The sequence below is a fragment of the Heterodontus francisci genome, chromosome 30, assembly GCF_036365525.1.
Source record: "Heterodontus francisci isolate sHetFra1 chromosome 30, sHetFra1.hap1, whole genome shotgun sequence".
In the NCBI taxonomy this organism is placed as follows: domain Eukaryota; kingdom Metazoa; phylum Chordata; class Chondrichthyes; order Heterodontiformes; family Heterodontidae; genus Heterodontus; species Heterodontus francisci.
This window is the reverse complement of record NC_090400.1, coordinates 51,621,595-51,644,561: the sequence shown is the minus strand read 5'-3', so window position 1 is coordinate 51,644,561 and position 22,967 is coordinate 51,621,595. Positions and strand designations below refer to the sequence as shown.

Genomic DNA, 22,967 nt, shown 5'->3' with positions numbered 1-22,967 from the left:
AGACTTGAGCACAAAATCTAGGCTGACCCTCCAGTACAGTACTGAGGGAGTGCTGCACTGTCGGAGGTAACGTCTAGGAGGGGATGTCACACTGAGGCCCCCGACTGCAGTCTCAGGTGGATATAAAAGATCCCACGGCACTATTTTGAAGAAGAGCAGGAGAGTTCTCCCTGCCCCCTGGCCAAACTGTATCCCTCAATCAATATCACTAAAAAAAAAATCATCACACTGCTATTTGTGCAAATTTGGCAGCTGTGTTTCCCTACGGTCCAACAGTGACTACACTTCAAAAAGTACTTCATTAGCTGTAAAGTGCTTTGGGACTTCCTGGAGGTTGGGAAAGGTGCTAAATAAATGAAAGCTCTTTGCTTTGTGCCAGACCCCGCTACCCACAAAGCACCACCTCAGAAGCAGCCCCTGACTTGGCTGCTCAGGATACCATTCTAGACTCAAAATAGAGGCTTGCCCTTTTGGTGTACAGGCCACATGGATGGAGAGACAGGGAATGCAGAGGATGCAATGGGGGAACCTAAGTTTGGTCAGGAAATTGGGACATCTATGCTTCAGCCCGTTGAACAGGACCCTCAAGAGGGATTTGACGCCGTCACCGGGAAAAAAGCACTTTTAAAAAAAAACAAACTGGTAACACGAGTTTAAAAAATCCTCACACATTGAAATATATGGTTCTAATAAGAGGACTCACTTACATTGCAAATAACAGCCTTCCTTTAAACTGACAAAAAGGAAGCATTTCTAAATTTAGCACCAAGGAATCTGTTCAGAAGCTGTGAATAATAGCAGATGAACATTTCAGCAAACACATTATTTGACAGAAACAGCTTTGGGTCTTCTGGGCCCACTATTCTATTTAATTTGTAACTTTATATTCAATAGCAATAAAGTACATTTTCATTTTAAAATAAGCAACGATTATAATCTTGCCAGTGTGTTGAAAGCGAGTGTTTTTGCCAGATATATTAAAGTGATTTCTGCCAATTCTTTTCTCCCGAGCTGCTGCCCTATCTAAAAATAAACTTTTATCATTTAAATGCAAAACAATTGCTCATCTACATTTAGATCATCTGTAGTGTCAGTCCTGGTTTGTAAATGTCCTGTTTTCTGTCACTGGCCCCACACGGATCAATCTATCGCCACATGTTCAGCATTATAGCCAACTGCAAACATGAACTACATCAAATTACACAGAATGTACAGAACTGAAACAGGCCATTCAGCCCAAATGGTGCATGCTGGTGTTTATGCTCCACATGAGACTCCTCCCACTCTACCTCACACAATTATTACAGCACAGAAGAAGGCCATTCAGCCCATCATGTCTGCACCGGCTCTCTGGATGAACAATTCACCTCGCGCCATTCCCCCGCTTCTCCCCACAACCCTGCACAATCTTCCTTTTCATATAACAGTCTAATTCCCTTTTGAACGCTTCAATGGAATCTGACTCCACCACACTCTCAGGCGGTATATTCCAGATCCTAACCACTCGCTGCGCGAATAAGTTTTTCATGTCGCTTTTACCCATTACCTTAAATCTGTGCCCTCTCATTCTTGATCCTTTCACGAGTGGGAGCAGTTTTTCCCAATCCACTCTGTCCAGATCCCTCATGATTTTGAATACCTCTATCAAATCACCTCCCGGCCTTTTCTTCTCCAAGGAAAACGGTCCTAACTTCTCCAATCTATCTTCATAATTGAAGCTCCTCATCCCTGAAACCACTCTCGTGAAAGTTTTCTGCACTCTCTCCAATGCCCTCACAACTTTCCTAAAGTGCACTCGTCTCACCTGGTTAGCATAACCTCCGATTCCTTTCCTCGCTCATGGGTTTATCTAGCTTCCCTTTGACTGCATCTATGTTATTCATCTCAACTACTCCCTGTGGTAGCGAGTTCCATTCTTAACATTCTTTTGATAAAGAAGTTTCTCCTGAATTCCTGATTATACTTATTAGTGACTATCTTACATTTATAGCCTCTAGTTTTTGACTTCCCCACAAGTGAACACAATTCCTCTACCTCTACTCAATCAAACCCTTTCATAATTTTATTTATTCCATCACCCTTCAGTCTTCTCTTTTTTAAGAGAAGAGTCCCAGCCTTTTCAGCCTTTCCTGATAATTATAACCCCTCTACATTCTGGTATCGCATTGTAAATCTTTGTACTATCTCCAGTGCCTCTCTACCTTTTGTATTATGTGGAGACTAGAACTGTGCACAATAATCCAAGTGTGATCTAACCAAGTGTCAGACTGCACAGCTTCCTGACTTTACAGCATCGTGAGAAACAACAGTACCAGAGAAAGGAACCCATATACCGTGAGGTAGGATTGAAGTGGTGATGTGGGAGTGTATGAAGCAAGGTGTGCTGGAGGTAGATGCCTGGTTCGTCCGCAGAGTTCTGAGGTGATGTAGCCTTACATGGAAAGCACAGTGGATCCCATCACCCAAAGGACCAGTTGAGTTGGCCATAATTGGCGTTCAGTTGCCTAGGCGCCAGGCCCTAAAGCCTCTCCCTCCTCCTTTAAAATGCCCCTTAAAATCTGGTGCTGATTCTGATGTTGGAATTGTTTGTTTGGGGGGGGGTTAGTATTGGTAATTTTTTAAAAACATCTCACTCCCGTTTACTCCTCGTCAGTCTCCGTACACCGGGGCTTCTAGACAGTGGGCAACACTGAATTTAGTCTAGTAATATTTTTTTCTTTCTTTTTTTTCTTTTTCTTTCTTTCTTTTGGGCCTCCTTATCTCGAGAGACAATGGATACGCGCCTGGAGGTGGTCAGTGGTTTGTGAAGCAGCGCCTTTCTTTCTCTCTTTCTTTTGGGCCTCCTTATCTCGAGAGACAATGGATACGCGCCTGGAGGTGGTCAGTGGTTTGTGAAGCAGCGCCTGGAGTGGCTATAAAGGCCAATTCTGGAGTGACAGGCTCTTCCACAGGTGCTGCAGAGAAATTTGTTTGTTGGGGCTGTTGCACAGTTGGCTCTCCCCTTGCGCCTCTGTCTTTTTTCCTGCCAACTACTAAGTCTCTTCGACTCGCCACAATTTAGCCCTGTCTTTATGGCTGCCCGCCAGCTCTGGCGAATGCTGGCAACTGACTCCCACGACTTGTGATCAATGTCACACGATTTCATGTCGCGTTTGCAGACGTCTTTATAACGGAGACATGGATGGCCGGTGGGTCTGATACCAGTGGCGAGCTCGCTGTACAATGTGTCTTTGGGGATCCTGCCATCTTCCATGCGGCTCACATGGCCAAGCCATCTCAAGCGCCGCTGACTCAGTAGTGTGTATAAGCTGGGGGTGTTGGCCGCTTCAAGGAAAATATAATAGACACAAATTCACAGCGGATGCACTAACCTCCATGTCATACTGCCAATATGTGCTCCCAAACGCACAAAGCCTTTGCACTGGGAGCGCAAACTTGCAAGACGACTATATTTAATAATAGCATGCTGATTATAGCCTGCTCCTCCTGTGCTTAAAGTGAGGTTTTCCTTTGTAAAAATGAATAACAGAATTACTTCAGCCTGTTCCACTACTGCGGTATCAAACATAGTCTAAAAATAAACGATATTGTTTAAATGCAAAATGATCGCTAATCTGCATTTCAATCATCTGAAATGTCAGTCCTGGTTCAGAGCATGCTGCTTCTGTTAGTGACGGAACAGACATCAATTTTAGAAGCAAATGCAGCAAATTAAAAATATTTTTAAAATCTGGCATATAATGTCACATTTAGCTCCTGTCACAATTCAGATGTCACATTTTAGCATATTCCCGGGCTCGCTACAAGCAATGGCACTGGAGATCTGCTGGCAATGGAGTCGTTGATTAACGTGAAATGTTAACTCCGCTTCCCTCTCCACAGATGCTGAACATTTGCAACATTTTCTCTTTTTAATCTCTATTAACTGTCGGGTATGGGCGACCCTGACAAAGCAGTCCCAGTGTATTAAAACACAACCTATACAGAAGCTAATGGTACATGTGCAGGAGCTAAACGCTTATGGCATGGAGTTTTTTTTTTAAGGTGCCAGCCTTTTTGGCTCCCAGTGGTTGGAATATCACCCCTTTGTCAGAAAGTCGTGGCTTCAAGTCCCAATAATTCCCCCTTGTGTTTAAATGCAGTAAACTCACTGATTAAACCTGCTATTAATCTGAGCTGAAACTCTTGAATAAGCAGATATGCTTATAAATCAACCTGCATGGGCACTGAAAAACTTCCCCAACTTTGAGCCGTCTTTCGAATGAGACGTTAAATATGTCTGGCCTCTCAAGTGGACATAAAAGGTCCCTTGGCACCACTGCAAAGAAAAGCGGAGTGGGGCGGGAGCAGGACGAGTTCTCCCCATTGTCCTGTCCAATACTCATCTCTCAATCACCACCACTGAAAACAGATTATCTGATCATTATCACATTTTGTGGGAGCTTGCTGTGTGTAAATTGGCTGCAGTGTTTCCTATATTACAACAGTGACTACGCTATTTAAAAAAAAAAACACACTTCATGGGCTGTAAAGCACTTGCAGACATCCTGAGATTGTGAAAGGTGTGAAACAAATGCCAATCTTTCTTCATTATTCCAGGACTCATTTTATCTCCTCTCATCGCCTGCGGTAACCAGGCCATTTGTATTTGAAGCAATTTATGCAGGTGGGCAGATTACAATCCTACACCACAGCCTGTTTTTCATTTTTGAACATTAGGAATATTGGCTGTGACTTTTTTTTTTAACCTGGGCAATAGCTTATTCCCTTTTAACCTAATTAATGTAGACTTAAGAGAAATGCATCATGCAATGCCCACATAAACCCCTACCTGGCATCATTATCAAGCTTTGCGGATTTTTTTTGAAGTGTCAAATTGGCCCACATTATTCTCAGTTGCACCACTTCAGTTAGCCCTTCCAACTAAACAGCTATTAGCACCAAATTACTGCCACTTGATTCCTACATTTGAAGTATCTCATCCTCTGTGAGGATGATATTGCAATACTTTTTGTTTCATTAAACAGCAACCCAAAAAAAAAGACAGAATATATTATAAACTCTACCAGCGAAGTATGAATGGCATTGACTCACGGTGCCAATATGAAGCACTAGCCTATCACCATGGTTATCTGCAGCGAGAGCTCATGTGAGAGGCATCCCCTGATCCTCCAACTGTGAGAAGGGGGGGGGCTGAGTCTCGTCAAGCCATTCGAGAGTGTGGAGGAGTTCTGAGAGCACGGGGGAGGGGAAGTTTCAGTGCCTCCGCTGTAGTGAAGTCTTCTCAATACCAATGCCATCACTTGGTCATCACAAAGAAATGGGCGGCAGTGGTTAGCACCGCAGCCTCACAGCTCCAGGGACCCGGGTTTGATTCTGGGTACTGTCTGTGCGGAGTTTGCAAGTTCTCCCTGTGACCGTGTGGGTTTTCGCCGGGTGCTCCGGTTTCCTCCCACCGCCAAAGACTTGCAAGTGATAGGTAAGTTGGCCATTGTAAATTGCCCCTAGTGTAGGGAGGTGATAGGGAATATGGGATTACTGTAGGGTTAGTATAAATGGGTGGTTGTTGGTCGGCACAGACTCAGTGGGCCGAAGGGCCTGTTTCAGTGCTGTATCTCTAAATAAAAAATAGTGGATGCTTTGGTGGTTATCTTCCAAGATTCTATAGACTCTGGAACTGTTCCTACAGATTGGAGGGTAGCTAATGTAACCCCACTATTTAAAAAGGGAGGTAGAGAGAAAGCAGGGAATTATAGACCGGACCGCCTGATGTCGGTAGTGGGAAAAATTCTGGAGTCCATTATCAAAGATTTTATAGCAGAGCACTTAAGAGAACAATGGTAGAGAATCGGGCAGAGTCAGCATGGATTTACAAAAGGGAAATCATGCTTGACAAATTTATTAGAATTCTTCGAGGATGTAACTAGTAGAGTTGATTAGGGGGAGCCAGTGGATGTGGTTTATTTGGACTTTCAGAAGGCTTTCGACAAAGTCCCACATAAGGGATTAGCATGTAAAATTAAAGCGCATGAGATTAGTGGGTAGTGTATTGTGATGGATAGAAAATTGGTTGGTGGAGAGGAAACAAAGATTAGGGATAAATGGGTCTTTTTCCGAATGGCAGGCAGTGACTAGTGGGGTACCGCAGGGATCGATGCTAGGACCCCAGCTAGTCACAATATACATTAATGATTTAGATGAGGGAACCAAATGTAATATCTCCAAATTTGCAGATGACACAAAACTGGGTGGGAGGGTGAGTTGTGAGGAGGATGCAGAGAGGCTTCAGGGTGATTTGGACAAGTTGAGTGAGTGGGCAAATGCATGGCAGATGCAATATAATGTGGATAAATGTGAGGTTATCCACTTTGGTAGCAAAAACAGGAAGGCAGATTATTATCTGAATGGCTATAAACTGAGAGAGGGGAATATGCAGCGAGACCTGGGTGTTCTCATACACCACTCTCTGAAGGTCAGCATGCAGGTCCAACAGGCGGTAAAAAAGGCAAATGGTACGTTGGCCTTCATAGCGAGAGGATTCGAGTATAGGAGCAGGGATGTCTTGCTGCAATTATACAGGGCCTTGGTGAGGCCACACCTGGAATATTGTGTGCAGTTTTGGTCTCCTTATCTGAGGAAGGATGTTCTTGCTATAGAGGGAGTGCAGCGAAGGTTTACCAAACTGATTCCTGGGATGGCGGGACTGACGTATGAGGAGAGATTGAGTCAGTTAGGATTATATTCGCTGGAGTTCAGAAGAGTGAGGGGGGATCTCATAGAAACCTATAAAATTCTAACAGCACTTGAAAGGCTAGATGCAGGAAGGATATTCCCGATGGTGGGGGAGTCCAGAACCAGGGGTCATAGTTTAAGGATACGGGGTAAACCTTTCAGGACTGAGATGAGGAGAAATTTCTTCACCCAGAGAGTGGTGAGCCTGTGGAATTTGCTACCACAGAAAGCAGTTGAGGCCAAAACAGTGTGTTTTCAAGAAGGAGTTAGATATAGCTCTTGGGTCTAAAGGGATCAAAGGGTATGGGGCGAAAGCGGGAACAGGCTACTGAGTTGGATGATCAGCCATGATCACAATGAATGGCGGAGCAGGCTCGAAGGGCCGAATGGCCTACTCCTGCTCCTATTTTCTATGTTTCTATGCCTCGAGTCACAAGTCCGAACTGCCATGGCCTAAGTAGTAACATTAGGAACAGGAAGAAGCCATTCAGCCTTGTTCCACCATTCAATTAGATCATGGCCAATCTTCACCTCAACTCCATTTTCCTACCTTTGCTCCATATCCATTGATACCCCTTTACCTAACTAATGACCTGATATTTGATGACTGTCTACATTCTTAAGATCTTGCCCCAAGTAAATGAGATTTCCTGACCTTACCTGTGGGGGTTTCCGAGCCAATCAAACTCTCGTGCCTTTCCCAGTCACGTCCTGGCCCAGCCCACTCACATTTTTGATTGACAAAAGCACCATCCAGGAGGACAATGCCTCACAATCACTTCAAATCCAATTTCAAAATAAACGTTAAACAAGTGAACGGGTGCAAGGACACAGAATGTTTAAAAAGCAAGGATCCAACAAGACCAACTCTTTCTGGATGACCCCAGCCCCACACCTACTCACCATATCCCCCAACCCCTTCTCTCCTCAGAAAGGCATTTGTGGTATTTTGAACATATTGACACTGTACAATGCAGCCTGGCTGCTTCATCTGAGCATGTGCAGGAGGCCTACACTGCTTACAGACTGATGCTTTCTGAACAGCTTGACCAATTATATCATAGAGTGATACAACACAGAACAGATCTTTTGGCCCAATGCTGGTGTTTATGCTCCACACGAGCTTCCTCCCACCGTACTTCATACAAACTTATCAACGCATCCTTCTATTCCTTTCTGCCACATGTTTTTATCTGGCTTCCCCTTAAATGCATCCATGCTATTCACTTCAACTACTCCATGTGGCAGCAAGATCCACATTCTCACCACTCTCTGGATACAGAAGTTTCTCCTACATTTTTCATTAGATTTATTAGTGACTATCTTATATTTATGACCATTTGTTTAAAACTCCACCATTTTCTATATGACGACCTTATCGAACCCCTTCATTGTAATAGAAAGTCCTCTATCAGGTCACATCTCCACCTTCTGTTCAGTCTTTCCTGATAGATTTACACGGATGATACCAGAACTATTATGCACCTCCCCTAGCACCTCTAGATCCTTTTTTGTAACACAGAGACCAGAACTGTGCAATTGTGGTATGTTTAACTAAATAAGACAGACAGCACAGTCAGACGGCAGAATCCTTTCTCCACAAGTCCCTGGATATTACAACATACAGACACCTGAGCTCGTGCACGATTCTGGCTCAGAGGCAGGTACCAGTTTCAAAATCGCAACATCAATAGTGTTCTTCAGCAGTCTTCTTATAGGAACAAAGGAATTATGATAGTATTAAGGTGTCAGAATATTTTGAATAATATTTTCCAATAACGTGTGAATTAATTTTCCCTCAACAGTCCAGATTGCCTTTGTACAAGGTGGACTCTGGACTGGAACATGTACCATTCTGCGTTTACTTAGCCTGTCCGGCTGGCATCAAACCTACTGAAGCTAATTCAGGACACGGTCGCCCACACACTTCTCTAACCCTGCTGACTCATCCATCCTAATGCCTTAAAACCTCTTCAGCAAAGTTGGAGCCATATAATGAGTTTCAGGCCTACGGAATACTGACGTAAAGCAAATGGGGCCATTGCACCATGATCCTCGACATTAAACTGGTGCACACTGAGGTCGCTGCATTGGCATTCTCCCTGTATACATGAGTAAGGCTGGAGTACATGGTTCCCCAACCCTGCTGTAATGCAAAAGTGGCACTGGATTCACATTACCAAAGATTGGGGTTTGTGCTGGAAGCTCTGACTTACCTCTATGCCTGTTAGTTGTCTTATCAAACATTAGCATGGCATCTTCTACCTGCAAGATAAAAAGCAACTCAGGTTAGATACACATATTTTAATATCCAATAATCAGAGAGCTCGGTGGTGCTGTACTCAAAGCAATAAAGTGCCCGGCTCATGGGCAGCCATGTAAACCAGTTTGGCTGGAGGAGATCGTCTTAGAGACCAGTTCGGTAACAAAGCGGTGATACTGCTTTATTTTTTTATTTATTTTTTTTTTTATTTAGAGATACAGCACTGAAACAGGCCCTTCGGCCCACCGAGTCTGTGCCGACCATCAACCACCCATTTATACTAATCCTACACTAATTCCATATTCCTACCACATCCCCATCTGTCCCTATATTTCCCTACCACCCTACCTATACTAGGGGCAATTTATAATGGCCAATTTACCTATCAACCTGCAAGTCTTTGGCATGTGGGAGGAAACCGGAGCACCCGGAGGAAACCCACGCAGACACAGGGAGAACTTGTAAACTCAACACAGGCAGTACCCAGAATTTGACCTGGCTAGCTCTGTGTCAGCATCTATATTTCAACCAGAGAAACCTGGGACACAGCAGACAGAAATTGCACTGAATATACAGCACAAAAACAAGTCATTCGGCCCAACTAGTCAGTGTTTATACTCCAGACGAATCTCCTCCCATTCCATCTATCTCATTTCAGTATTTCAACATATCTTTCTAACATGTACTCATCTAGTTTCCTTTTGAAAGTATCTAAGCTGTTTGCCTCAACCACTTCCTGAGGTTGCGAATTCCACTCTGAGTAAAGAAATTTCTCATTTTTCTACTGGATTTATTAGTAACTATCTTGTATTTATGGTCCCAGAAATGTCTGCTGTTTCTACCGTTCCAAGAACTGGCAAAGGACAGAATAAGCCTGCCATCCCATAACACAGCTGTCACGCAACACAATTCAGCAATTAAAATAAGTTTTTTTTTAATGTTTTAAAATTTGGTAGCCAAACTGGTTGCTCAATCCTCAAAGAGTTAAATTAAGATGGACTTTTCGACCAAGACAAAAATCCATTTTTCCCCAAAAATACACTTTAGTCCTAAAAATTTGTACAAGTACATTACCTAACAGTTCAAATTTGATATTACATAAGGTGCAATACGGATCAGTTTCTTTCAGTACAACACATGAGGTGTCTCTCTACACTTAGCATTACAGGTTGTATTTACAATGTACATTTACATTTCGTAACAAACATTCTCTGGTGCAAACTGACCAAGGTGGTTTTCACAGTTTCCAGCCCCTCGGTGTACTACGGCGGGAGGTGCCTGAGACAGTGGTCTTTCCCCATTGAGCCTTTGCTGCGGCTGCCCCAAGCTTTAGTGCGTCCCTCAGCACGTAGTCCTGAACCTTGGAATGTGTCAGTCTGCAACACTCGGTTGTGGACAACTCTTTGTACTGGAAGACCAGCAGGTTTCGGGCAGACCAAAGAGCGTCTTTCACCGAGCTGATGTTCCTCCAGCAGCAGTTGATGTTTATCTCGGTGTGCGTCCCTGGGAACAGCCCGTTGAGCACAGACTCCTGTGTTACAGAGCTGCTCGGGATGAACCTCGACAAAAACCACTGCATCTCTTTCCAGACCTGCTTGACGAAGGCACATTCCAGAAGGAGGTGGACAACAGTCTCTTCCCCACCATAGCCACCTCGAGGGCAGCGTGCGGAGGTGGTGAGAGTCCGGGTGTGCAGGAAGGATCTGATGGGGAGGGCCCTTCTCACCACCAGCCAAGCTACGTCTTGGTGTTTGTTTGAAAGTTCTGGCGATGAGGCATTCCGCCAAATGAGTTTGGCAGTCTGCTCGGGGTACCATCCGACAGGATCCACCAACATTTTTTCCCACAGGGCCTCAAACACATTACGTACAGACCACTCCCTGATTGACTTGCAGTCAAAGGTGTTTATCTGTACAGACAAAAGACCATTAAGATGAACATTGGAGCCTCTAAATAAGGGGATGGGATGGAGCATGGTCTTCACAGGGCAGCCTCTGCTTGGCACCTCTATTATGATTATGTTTCTTACCCATCGATCTCCCACTGGTATGGCACATGGCCAATTTCATGCCAACAGAGGCGGGTTTTACCCATACCTCTCAGTGATTGAAACTGCTTGGTAAATCGCTCAATGTATTGTGAAGCAGTTGCATTCTTCCTCAGTAGTATGGGTTTAGTTTAGAGATACAGCACTGAAACAGGCCCTTCGGCCCACCGAGTCTGTGCCGACCATCAACCACCCATTTATACTAATTCTACACTAATCCCATATTCCTACCACATCCCCACCTGTCCCTATATTTCCCTACCACCTACCTATACTAGGGGCAATTTATAATGGCCAATTTACCTTCCAACCTGCAAGTCTTTTGGCTTGTGGGAGGAAACCGGAGCACCCGGAGAAAACCCACGCAGACACAGGGAGAACTTGCAAACTCCACACAGGCAGTACCCAGAATTGAACCCAGGTCACTGGATCTGTGAGGCTGTGGTGCTAACCACTGTGCCACTATACTTCCTGCTATTAGCTCCTGCTTGTCCGGTAATGTCAGCGGGTATAACTCAGTGCCATTAAAAGTGGATTGGCCTACATGTAATGTTCTCTATAAGCGTTGGGTCCCTGCACTCTTAATCAGCTAGGTGACAACTATTTCCCAAGTGACTGTTCATCTGTCTGTAACGTGTTATGCACAGTTTTAGCCTCCTTTTAGAACTTGCACAGACTGGCCAGAAAATGCCACTGGCAAAACACTACTTTCAAAGGGAGGCAGTCAAACCATGTTGGGGGAGGAAGGGAAAAAAAGCTCTGTAAGAGTAACTGATATCAAGTGTCTTTAATTGTCTCTTCACAGGCAAAGCAAATACCTATGTGTAGTTATATAGAATTACACAGAATATACAGCACGGAAATAGGCCATTCTGCCCAACTAGTCCATGCCTCCTCCCATCCTTCCTCATCTAACTCCATCAACATAGCCTCGTATTCCTTTCTCCTTCTAGTTTCCTCTTAAATGCATCTATGCTATTCCCCTCAACCACTCCCTGTGGTAGCAAGTTTGACATTCTCATCACTCTCTGTGTAAAAAAAAAAAAAGTTTCTTCTGAATTCCCAATTTGATTTCTGAGTGACTATCTTGTATTGTTAGCCTCTAGTTTTTGCTCTGTGTATCTAGTCAAGTGGAGCCCGGCTGGCTGGAATGGAGACCAAAGCAACCATTGTGAATGGGAAAACTGATGCGACTGGTGAAAAGGCTGCTGGGAAATCTCTGCATGTTCTCTGTAGTTATCACATGGCTTGAATTCAACCTCCAATTGGCCAGCTAATGTCTTGTCGCCTCCCCAATCGAACCAATGAAAGCTGGATGGAATTTACCCTGACGGCTCAGTTTCTAAGTACAACGTCAAGTGTGCTAATGAGTAAGGCTACGAGGCTGCTGAGCTCATTCCCCGATCTGGGTTGAGTTAATGGACTGCAACTTGGTGGTTGAGGGTTAGTGGGGGGGGGGGGAGGGGGGGGGAAGGGGGTGGCGGTGTTGGTAGAGGAGCTACAACTGGCCTCAGTCCCTCTGGACTGAGGGTGGGGGTTGAGGTCAATCATTCTGATCGCTATCCAGTGTTCCCTACTGGAAAGTGGATGTTAAGGTTTAAAATTGTCGCATGGCATTCCCACATTCACGGTCTACACTTGCACATGAGGAATGGTCACACTGGGTGAGACACCAGAGGGCAGAGGGCACCCATGAAACTGGACCACAGCCAGAATCAGCGCTCTTGACAAAGTGGGGTGGAAGGACGCACATATTACATGACAAATTCCACCTAATGCTGGGTTACAGGTCTCTTATTTAAACTAACGCAGGATGCTTTTTAATACAAAGAAAATCCAATTCTTTCTGTGAGCCTCACTGTGAAATAACAACTCAATTTCTATTCACTTCAATGGTTTGCAACCTAGATCCTATTTTATCTCAAAATGCTGTATCTCACTGTTGACTGACCGTGGCAAATAATGGATTGTCAAGTGCTTAATCCCAGACGCACACCTGCAGCCCAACCGTGTCTGTCTCTGTCTGCATCATATTCGCATCCAAATGGCTCCTGCATCTTCTGAAGCTTGTTTGAGGTACCATACTGTCAAAAGACCAGGGTGGATTAAGAGGACTATTTTCCAGCCTACTGTTACTGAGCCTTTCTCTGACATCAGCAAATGGGGGAATAGATAGCCTCCCCTCCCAAAGTAGCTTACAAAAAAGTACAAGTCTGGTTTTCAAAACTCCACTCCAAAAAAATCCCAAGATCTCATCCTAGAGGCTGGATATCGAGTTACAGCACAATTCCACCCACGGACGCTCACTTTCCTTTCCTCGACACTGCGAGGCTCCGTCTAACAATCAGTGCAATCTAGTCCCCTGACCCCTTCGCCAATCAGTTCTATTTGGCTGGGTGGGTCCAGCAATTTGATCTGAACTGAACTGTGTGGGACTGAATAGACAACAGTCTTTGCAGAGCACCCACTCAGAAATATGCAGCTGCTTTGGAAAATCTTCAATGGAAAGAAAACACCCATCCAAAAATCACAGAGTCAAGCACCTGCTCTTGAATCCAAGGAATGGGAGGCAGAGGCCGAGTGGGATGAAGGGATGGGGATTAAAGTTTGCTGGTCAGAAGTCACTCATTCAACTAACAGTAAACACTAATAATATGGCTGCACACAGGGTCAGCAAGAAGAAATCAGACAGAGGGATAGGAGAGGTACACGGGCATCAGGCAGACAGGATCAAGTGAGAAACGGACATACAGAATGACAAGCGGCGAGCAGTGTGTGAGAGAGAGATACAAACAGGCAGAGAAAGAATGAAAGCCTGTATCTCAGGAATTGCAGTCAGAAACAAGCAAGACTGATAAAGAAATCTTTCATTAAACTGGCTGTCACTGGTTTCAAAGTAAACGTCTCCTTTCACTACCAGCTCCAGACGGCTGATGAGAAGTGAGCTCGCGCAGTCTTCTCCCAATTCTGAAATGATGAACCTCTAGCGCACTCAACCGAGAAGTGATATGGCACAAATCAGCAATCTGTTTCAGAGGCTGACGCTTTTCTTTCTCGGTCTTGATGGGGTGCTGTAGCGCTGACCCTCGACCCGCACCCACCCCCAGGATGGTTCCAACACCACCCTCTCTACCAACCCCCTGGGACGGTGCTGACCACCACCAGCCCCCCCACCACCCTGGGACAGTGCTGACCCACTCCCCACAAACATCTCATACATCACCACCTCGACATCAAGGAGAACTGCATTTGCCTGCTAATCCACCTTTAATCCTGGTCTGCTAATTCTTAACCCCACACTCCTTTAGCCTGGGCAAAAATGCCTGTTAATGCTTTCCAGAAGCTCTCTCAATTTTTGAGCCCCTACCACCCACCCCCCATTCCAAGACACACCCCTTTAATTGCCCCCATCCCTTTACATTTGACTTGCAGACAATTTGCCTCATAGGTGAACATCATATTGCACCAAGGAATCATACAACAGTAGAGAAATGTAATAATAGAACAAAACTAAAGGCTTTGTATCTGAATGCACAAAGCATTCGGAATAAAATAAATGAGTTAACAGCGCAAATAGAGACGAATGGGCATGATTTAGTGGCGATTACTGAGACGTGGTTGAAGGGACACCATGTTTGGGAATTGAATATCCAAGGGTCCTAATTATTTCAGAAGGATAGACAGGAAGGAAAAGGAGGTGGTGTAGCTTTGTTAGTAAAGGAAGGGATCAGTGCTGAGGTGAGAAACGATATAGGCACCGGAGATCAAGGTGTAGAATCAGTCTGGGTAGAAATAAGAAATAGCAAGGGAAAGAAGTCACTGGTGGGAGTAATCTATAGGTCGCCCAAACAGTAGTTCCACAGTGGGGCACAGTATAAACCAGGAAATACTGGGGGCTTGTAAGTAAGGTACGGCAATAATCATGGGTGACTGTAATATGCATATAGACTGGATTAGTCAAATTGGCAAGGGTAGCCTCAAGGGAGAGTTCATTGAATGTATCAGAGATTGTTTTTTGAGCAATATGTTGTGGAACCAACCAGGGAGCAGGCTATTCTAGATTTGGTGTTGTGTAATGAGGTGGGATTAATAAATAATCTCATTGTTAAGGATCCTCTAGGGAAAAGTGATCACGGCATGCTAATATTTCAAATTCAGTTTGAGGGCGAGAAGCTGGAGTCCCACATGAGCGTTCTGGAGTTAAACAAAGGCATGAGGACAGATTTGGCCCTTGTGGACTGGGCAGGAAGACTACAAGGTAGGACAGTTGATGAGCAGTGGCAGATGTTTAAGGAGATATTCAAGTTATCCCAAGTAAAATATATTCCAGAGAGGAAGAAAGATTCTAGAAGGAGGAAAAAACATCCATGGCTGAGCAAGGAAGTTAAGGATAACATAAAGACAAAAACTAAGGCATACCATACTACAAAGGCCAGTGGCAGGCTGGAAGATTGCGAAACTTTTAAAGATCAACAAAGGGTTACTAAAAAAGTAATAAAAAGAGCAAAGGTAAATTATGAAAGAAAATTAGCGCAAAATATAAAAACGGATAGCAAAAGCTTCTATAAGTATATAAAAGGGAAGAGAGTAGCTAAAGTGAATATTGGTCCCTTGGAGCATGAGACTGGGGAGTTAATAGAAGGGAACACAGAAATGGCAGGGACACTAAATCAGTATTTTGCTTCAGTTTTCATGGTGGAGGACATTAGTACCATCTCAATAGTACCAGGTAATGCAGAGGTTATAAAAAGGGAGGAACTTAGAACAATCATCATCACTAGGGAAAAAGTACTGAGCAAACTATCGGGATTGAAGGCAGACAGGTCCCCAGGGCCTGATGGCCTACATCCTAGGGTCTTAAAGGAAGTGGCAGTGGAGATGGTGAATCCATTGGTTACAATATTCCAAAATTCTCTGGATATGGCAAAGGTTCCAGTGGATTGGAAAAAAGCTAATGTAACGCACTTATTCAAAAAGGGAGGGAGGCAGAAAGTAGGAAACTATAGACCCGTTAGTTTGACATCTGTCGTTGGGAAATTGTTAGAATCCATTATTAAGGAAGTAATAACAGGACATTTAGAATGTCAAAACGCAGTCCATCAGAGTCAGCATGGTTTTATGAAGGGTAAATTGTGTTTGACTAATTTGCTAGAGTTCTTCGAAGATGTAACAAGTAAAGTGGATAATGGGGATCCTGTAGATGTAGTATATCTGGACTTCCAGAAGGCATTTGATAAAGTGCTGCACAAAAGATTAATACACAAGATAAGTTCACAGGGGGTTAGGGGAAATTTATTGGCTTGGATAGAGGATTGGCTAACCAACAGAAAACAGAGAGTCGGGATAAATGGGCCTTTTTCTGGTTGGCAAGATGTAACTAGTGGGGTGCCACAGGGTTCAATCCTCGGGCCCCAACTATTTACGATCTATATTAATGACTTGGATGCAGGGATAGAAGGTACCATAGCCAGATCTGCAGATGACACTAAAATCGGTGGGACAGTAAGTTGCAATAAAGAAATCTACAAATGGATATGGATAATTAGATAAATGGGCCAAAATTTGGCAGATGAATTTTAACGTGGATAAGTGTGAGGTTATCCATTTTGGTCGGAAGACTAGAAAGGCAAATTAACTAAATGGAGAGAAACTTCGGAGTGTTTCGGTGCAGAGGGATCTGGGTTTCCTAGTGCATGAATCACAGAAAACTAGTTTGCAGGTACAGCAGGTGATAAGGAAGGCAAATGGAATTTTGGCATTTATTGCTAAAGGAATACTTGAGAAAGGATGTAGTTGCATTGGAGGCAGTTCAGAGGAGGTACACTAGATTGAGCAGTTTAGGCCTTTACTCTCTAGAGTTTAGAAGAATGAGAGGAGATCTAATTGAGGTATATAAGATGATTAAGGGGATTGACAAAGCAGACGCAGAGAGGATGTTTCCTCTTGTGGGGCAATCTAGAACGAGAGGTCATAATTTTAGGATGAGGGGTAGCAGATTTAAAACAGAGATGAGGAGAAATTACTTCTCTCAAAGGGTCGTGAGTCTGTGGAATTCACTACCCCAGAGTGTGGTGGATACAGGGACATTGAGTAAATTTAAGGAGGAGATGGACAGATTTTTAATTAGAAATGGGTTGAAGGGTTATGGAGAACGGGCGGGAAAGTGGAGTTGAGGCCGAGATGAGATCAGCCATAATTGTATTGAATGGCGGAGCAGGCTCGAGGGGCTGAATTGCCTACTCCTGCTCCTAGTTCCTCTGTTCTTTTGTTCTTATAACAGTGCTGCCATTCTCTTGAACCACCTCAGCATGCATCTGGAGATGTGAATAATTATGCAAATCAGGCTGGACTGGAAATTCTAGTGCGATTATTACATTTTGGGATACGGTGAGTCAAGAAAACTGAGTTTGAACCATTTTATAACTGAAGGCGGAAATCTGGCATCAGACTGCTGAAGAGGACTTGGAGGGGAGAAAGAAATATCACAGGAATGCAGTAGGGGCTGCTCTTCTGAGGTTGTGGTAAAAGAAAAAAAAGACTTGCATTTTTATAGCACTTTTCACAACCTCAGGCTTTCTGAAAGCACTTTCCAGCCAATTATTTAGTTTTTAAAGTATAGTCACTGTTGTAATGTAGAAAACACGGTAGCCAAATTGCACACAGCAACCTAATGATGAGTAGATAGTCTGTTTTCAGTGTTGTTGATTGAGGAGTAAATATTGTCCAGGGCAAAGGAGAGGGCAGACGAGGCCTTCGTTTAACATCTTATCTGAAAGACAGCACTTCCATCAGCCTTGATTTTGTGCTCAAGTCTCTGGAATGGGACGTGAACCCACAACCTTCTGACTCAGAGGTGAGTGTGCTGCCCACTGAGCCATAGCTGACACAAATGCCTCTTCTCTCTGGCAGTATTGAGTGGGCTTTACTCTACACATGCTCTGCCCTATGCCTGAACCTGGGAGCACACAATGCAAACACTAATAGAAATTAATTCCATTCTACAACTTTACACCCACTACCGCAATGAGCACAAATATTTGGAGTTGAGGCCATCATCAAATCAGCCATGATCTTAGCAAATTGCAGAGCAGGCTCGAGGGGCTGAATGGCCTGCTCCTGTTTCTCATTCATATGGATGTATGCATGTTCAAAGGAGGCAATGTAAGACACTGGATTGCCATGGATAGGTTTACCTCCTGTGCCCCAACTAAAGTTACGATAAAGTCCTTTGGAGGATAAGCCTTCTCGGGAGCACTGAGGATTCCAGAAACTACCTTGCCGGGCCTCCGAGGGGATCAAGCGCTGGAAGAGAAGGGGGTAAAGTTTTCAACAGCTTCTCCTCATCTAGCTTGGTGAAGTCGAAGGGGTGGGGTAGGCGAAAAACTAGCAACGAAAGTTTGAAAGCTATTCTGCTGCCATAAACGATCATTCGCGTTTCCTTTTAGATGCTCCACCAACACTGAACAACACTGTAAATTTAAACTGGGAGTGGGAGGTGGGGAGCCTGGACACAAAAACCAGCCCTTCAAAGAATGAGGCACAGCTAGTCCAACTTGCTTTCTCAAAGATTGTCCTCAAAGCTGTCACCACTCCATTGTTCAGCATTCAATAATGGGCTTTATTAATGTTTTAGTTAATTTAAAAACAACTTGGTGAATGTTGAGCTTGTCAAAGTAAACTTATGTAAGCTTTTGAGACACTGACAGCAACAAGTAGGCCCAGGTCAGGTTCAGGCTTGTTAGACGCAGAGTAAAGCTCCATCTGCCCAAACAATGTGTTTCAACCCCACTTTACTGCACCAATGTGACACTGTCCAACTCCCACACCAGCTATTCGATCAGTTCTTCTGAGTGAGACTGAACCATGGTTAAACCTCACTTGGCGTACAGCGAACAGATCTGCTCTCCAAATTGCAAAAAGGACATCGAGGCACTGGAGAAGATACAAAAAAGATCTACAAGGATGATACTAGAACTGAAGAAGTACAACTATCAGAAAAGACTAAACCGGCTGGGACACTCTTCTCCAGAAAAGGGAAGACTGAGTTGTGACCTGATGGAGGTCTCAAAGATTAAGAAGGGGTTTCATACAGTAGATATAGGTATGTTTCCACTTGTGGGGATGTCAAAACTAGGGAACAGGGAAAAATATATCCAAAAATAAAGGAACCCAGGAGAAACTTCGTAACTCAGAGTGGTTAGAATGTGAAATTCGCTACCACAGGGAGTCGCTGAGGTGAATAGCATAGATGTGTTTAAGAAGTGAGGTAAGTAAATGAAGGAATAAAAGGATATGTTGATGAGGTATGGTAGGAGGAGGCGTCTGTAGGGCAGAAGCACCAGCACAGACTTGTTGGGTCGAATGGCCTGTGCTTGCGCTGTAAATTCCATGCAATAAGTGCAGAGTTGGGGGTGTTTTTGTAATGTGGACCCTTTGAAACTGGATTGAGACTGCCCAAGTTCATTCATTACTAGACTCATGTAGCCAACACAAGACAGAAGACTATCATCCTGTCAGTCTGGGTTGGATTTGTAGCCTGGTGTCAATCTACTGCACTGCTCAACACCTCAATGTCTCTTTCTATGTCAGTTTTCAAGGGAACTGGCCTCTTTAACCAGCTCTTATCTGTTCATTGAGCAGACAAGGTGCAGCAAAGGGTTAACAGTTCTCACAAGATCCCCCATCCTCACATAAATGCCATTGTTTCCAGCCCACCGCCTCACAAAGCATTCACGTCTCCGCTGATGAAAGATGTGACTAAATGTTTTAATGACGGTACGTTTCCCAGCAATAATTGCCTGACCTCAATAAAACTCCCATCAATTGGACCCAGTCAAGCCTGTGAGTAGGGAGCTGACCTGCACCATTGAGGAACCACACGTCCTCTGAAGTTCCGGCGGGGGCCAAAAGACGCCAGACAGAGGCGCAGTCTGCGCTGTGGTGCCTCAGAGTTGCCCATTTGTCGGCCGCTTTGTGCTGTCTTGGTGCTTCTAGTCATCACTCACACCTCAGTGCGAAGTTACAGTCGCATACTGAGGCTCAACCGACTCCTCCCTCCCAACCTCAGCCTAACGTCTTTCTCTCTGGGGAACTCATGGGCAAGAACAGACCTGGGAAAACACTCCTGGTCTCATTCCGGCCTCCAAATGCCGATGGCAAGCTGTGGACCGCCATCAGAAAATGCACGGATGCCAGGATAGGACACCACTCAGCTCTCGCGCGAAGTCTGACTTGCATTATATAGCGCCTTTCACAACCTCAAGACCCAAAGCACTTTAAGGCCAATGAAGTGCTTTTGAAGTGTGGTCACTGTTGTAGAAAAATGTAGCAGCCAATTTATACACAGCAAGCTCCCATAACCAGATAATCTGTTATAGTGCAGTTGGTCGAGGGATAAATATTGGCGAGATCACCTGCTCTTCTTTGAAATAGTGCCATGGGATTTTTTACATCCATCCAAGAGGGCAGACAGGGGTCTGATCTGAAAGGCAGTACTTCTGACAGTGCAGCACCCCCTCAGTACTGCACTGTGGAATGTCAGTCTAAATCCTATGCTCAAATCTCTGTAGTGGGGCTTGTACCCACAAGCTTCAGATTCAGAGACTTGTGCTATCCACTGAGCAACGGCTGATCCAAAATCAAACGGCCTCTTCGCTTTTCCTTTAAAGGGTGGAGTAGCAGACGGGTGGGACTTCTGTCTGCTTTCAACTCTGGCCCAAATCGTTTCCCATGCTTGGGGCGGGGAAGTGGGGAGTGGGCGGAGAGAGAGACAGTTCCTGTGCTTGACCAATTTCTCACAGGATTCCCACCACCAAGAGCTCACCAGAGGCACAGCCTGTTGTGCTGCAGCATCCTGAAGACTGGTGGAGCAGCAGAGGGGTAGGCCTAGACAAGTCGGCCAGGCTACGGGGGGAGGAAGCTCACCCTCCAATAGGTGGTCCCTGCCATTTCCTGGGGCATACCGCCATCTTCCCCACAGTGCTCAGGAGGTGGTAGGAACATGGGCAGACGGGACAGAAATCTGCTAGGTGCCCAGGAAACCCCCCCCCCCCCCACCCCACCACCATCATTTGCATATGGAAGGTGAGAATGGAAAGGTTTGAATTTGGGGCAGGATGAAGTGAAGCTAGGCCTAAATTTTCCATCAGTCTCCACCTCTAACTCACCCAATTTCAAGTGGGATCAGGGAGGAGAAACGAGCTCTCCATGGCCAGGTGCAGACATAAGGAATGGATCTTGGTTAATATTTAGGAGGACTGTGTGCACATGTATAACCATTCCCCAAGGTTAGTTACTTCCTAGAAGAGATCAAAGACAAGGGGGCGTAAGGGCGGGGAGGTGACATAAAGAAAAAGCAACATTGTGAACAGTTCTGGTGTGCATATCATAGAAGAGACATAGAGGCACTGGAGAAGTTGCAAGAAGATTTACAAGGATGATACCAGAACTGAGAGGTTATAACCAGCAAGAAAGACCGAACAGGCTGGGGCTCTTTTCTCTAGGGATGACCTGATAGAGGCCTTTAAGATTATGAAAGGGTTCGATAGGGTAGACGTAGAGAAGATGTTTCCACTTGTGGGTGAGACCAGAACTAGGAGCCATAAGCATAAGATAGTCATTAAATAAATCTAAGAAGGAATTCGGGAGAAACCTCTTCATCCAGAGAGTGGTGAGAATGTGGAACTCACCACCACAGAGAGCAGTTGAGGTGAATAGAATAGATGCATTTAAGGGAAAGGTAGATAAGCACATGAGGGACAAAGGAATAGAAGATTATGTTGATGGGATGGGGTGAAGAGGGCAGAAGCAGGCTCGTGTGGAGCATAGCTGTTGGGCCAAATGGCCTGTTTCTTTGCTGCAAACACTTTGTAGCAGAAACCGAACCAAGTGAGGTATAGAATATTCAGGAATGGCAACTTGTATCTCAACCACCAACACATCACTGCGAGCATTAAGCACCGTGAAACGTTGCAGACAATGCTTTACAATCTGTCACAGACATCTGCTACCCCATCAAAAGGATTCCTGTTGTTGGTCAAGGCAACCCAAATATTTAGCCAACAGCGGGAGCCGAGTTTGACTGGACACTCTCAATATTTGCCCAGTGCCAGGTGCCTAAATCCCTCCTAGCAATCTACTGAGTGCGCTGCCTGTGAATAAAACAGGAGATTTTAGTACGTTACTCAGTAACCGACAATTCCCTCTTGGATAAATGTAAGCCTAATCCTATGACATGGTTGAAAAGGTGCCCTTCGAAACAGAGCTGAGAGAACGCATCTGTATCGAGCGTACACATCATAGCTGGCAAGGCACAGCTCACTCAGCTCTCAGATTGCTCCCTTGGCTCTATCTGTCTTTAGCAGAGACACACTGCTGCTCCTAATTAATTGGACATCTCCATTTTTTTGTAACGATACAATCAGGAGAAATTCCTCATTTCCCTCTTCCCCTCCAGCACCTCTCTTCTTTCCCTATAGATGCTGGGCTCTAGCTCCAGCTGATCTCCTCTGCTTCAACTCAGAGGCCAATCTGTGTGCTTAATCCATTGACTTGGTTCCCTCGCCACCGATTCCAACGCTCCCTGATCACTGGCTGAACCAGGAACCAAACCCTGTGCTGAGTTTCTGGCACCATATCCTCTTCCATCACCAAGACTGCTGACTTCCATGTCTGTAGTAACACCCATCCCTGCTCCTCCTCAACTCATCAACTGCTGAAACTCTCATCCAGTCCTTTTATAGCCAGCTGTTCCCATGCTCTCCCGGCCAGCCTCCCACCTTCCACCCTTCGTAAACGTATGCTCACCCAAACCTCTGTCGCCCACATCCAAACCCATACCAAATCTCGTTCATCCATCACCCCTGATGATATCTCCAAGTGCAGCAATGCCTTGATCTGAATATTCTCCATGGCCATTCTATCTCT

At 44.9% G+C, this 22,967-nt stretch overlaps 1 protein-coding gene across 13 annotated transcripts in view; it reads right to left on the bottom strand.

The window, feature by feature from the left end:
• msi2b (musashi RNA-binding protein 2b) overlaps window positions 1-22,967 on the bottom strand; it is a 539,697-nt gene that overhangs the window by 230,633 nt on the left and 286,097 nt on the right. For all 13 annotated transcript variants that reach the window (XM_068010600.1, XM_068010599.1, XM_068010601.1 and 10 more), the window contains one exon: window positions 8,949-8,997. In XM_068010600.1, coding sequence (XP_067866701.1) covers window positions 8,949-8,997 — 49 coding nt within the window. The remainder of the gene's footprint in view (window positions 1-8,948; window positions 8,998-22,967) is intronic.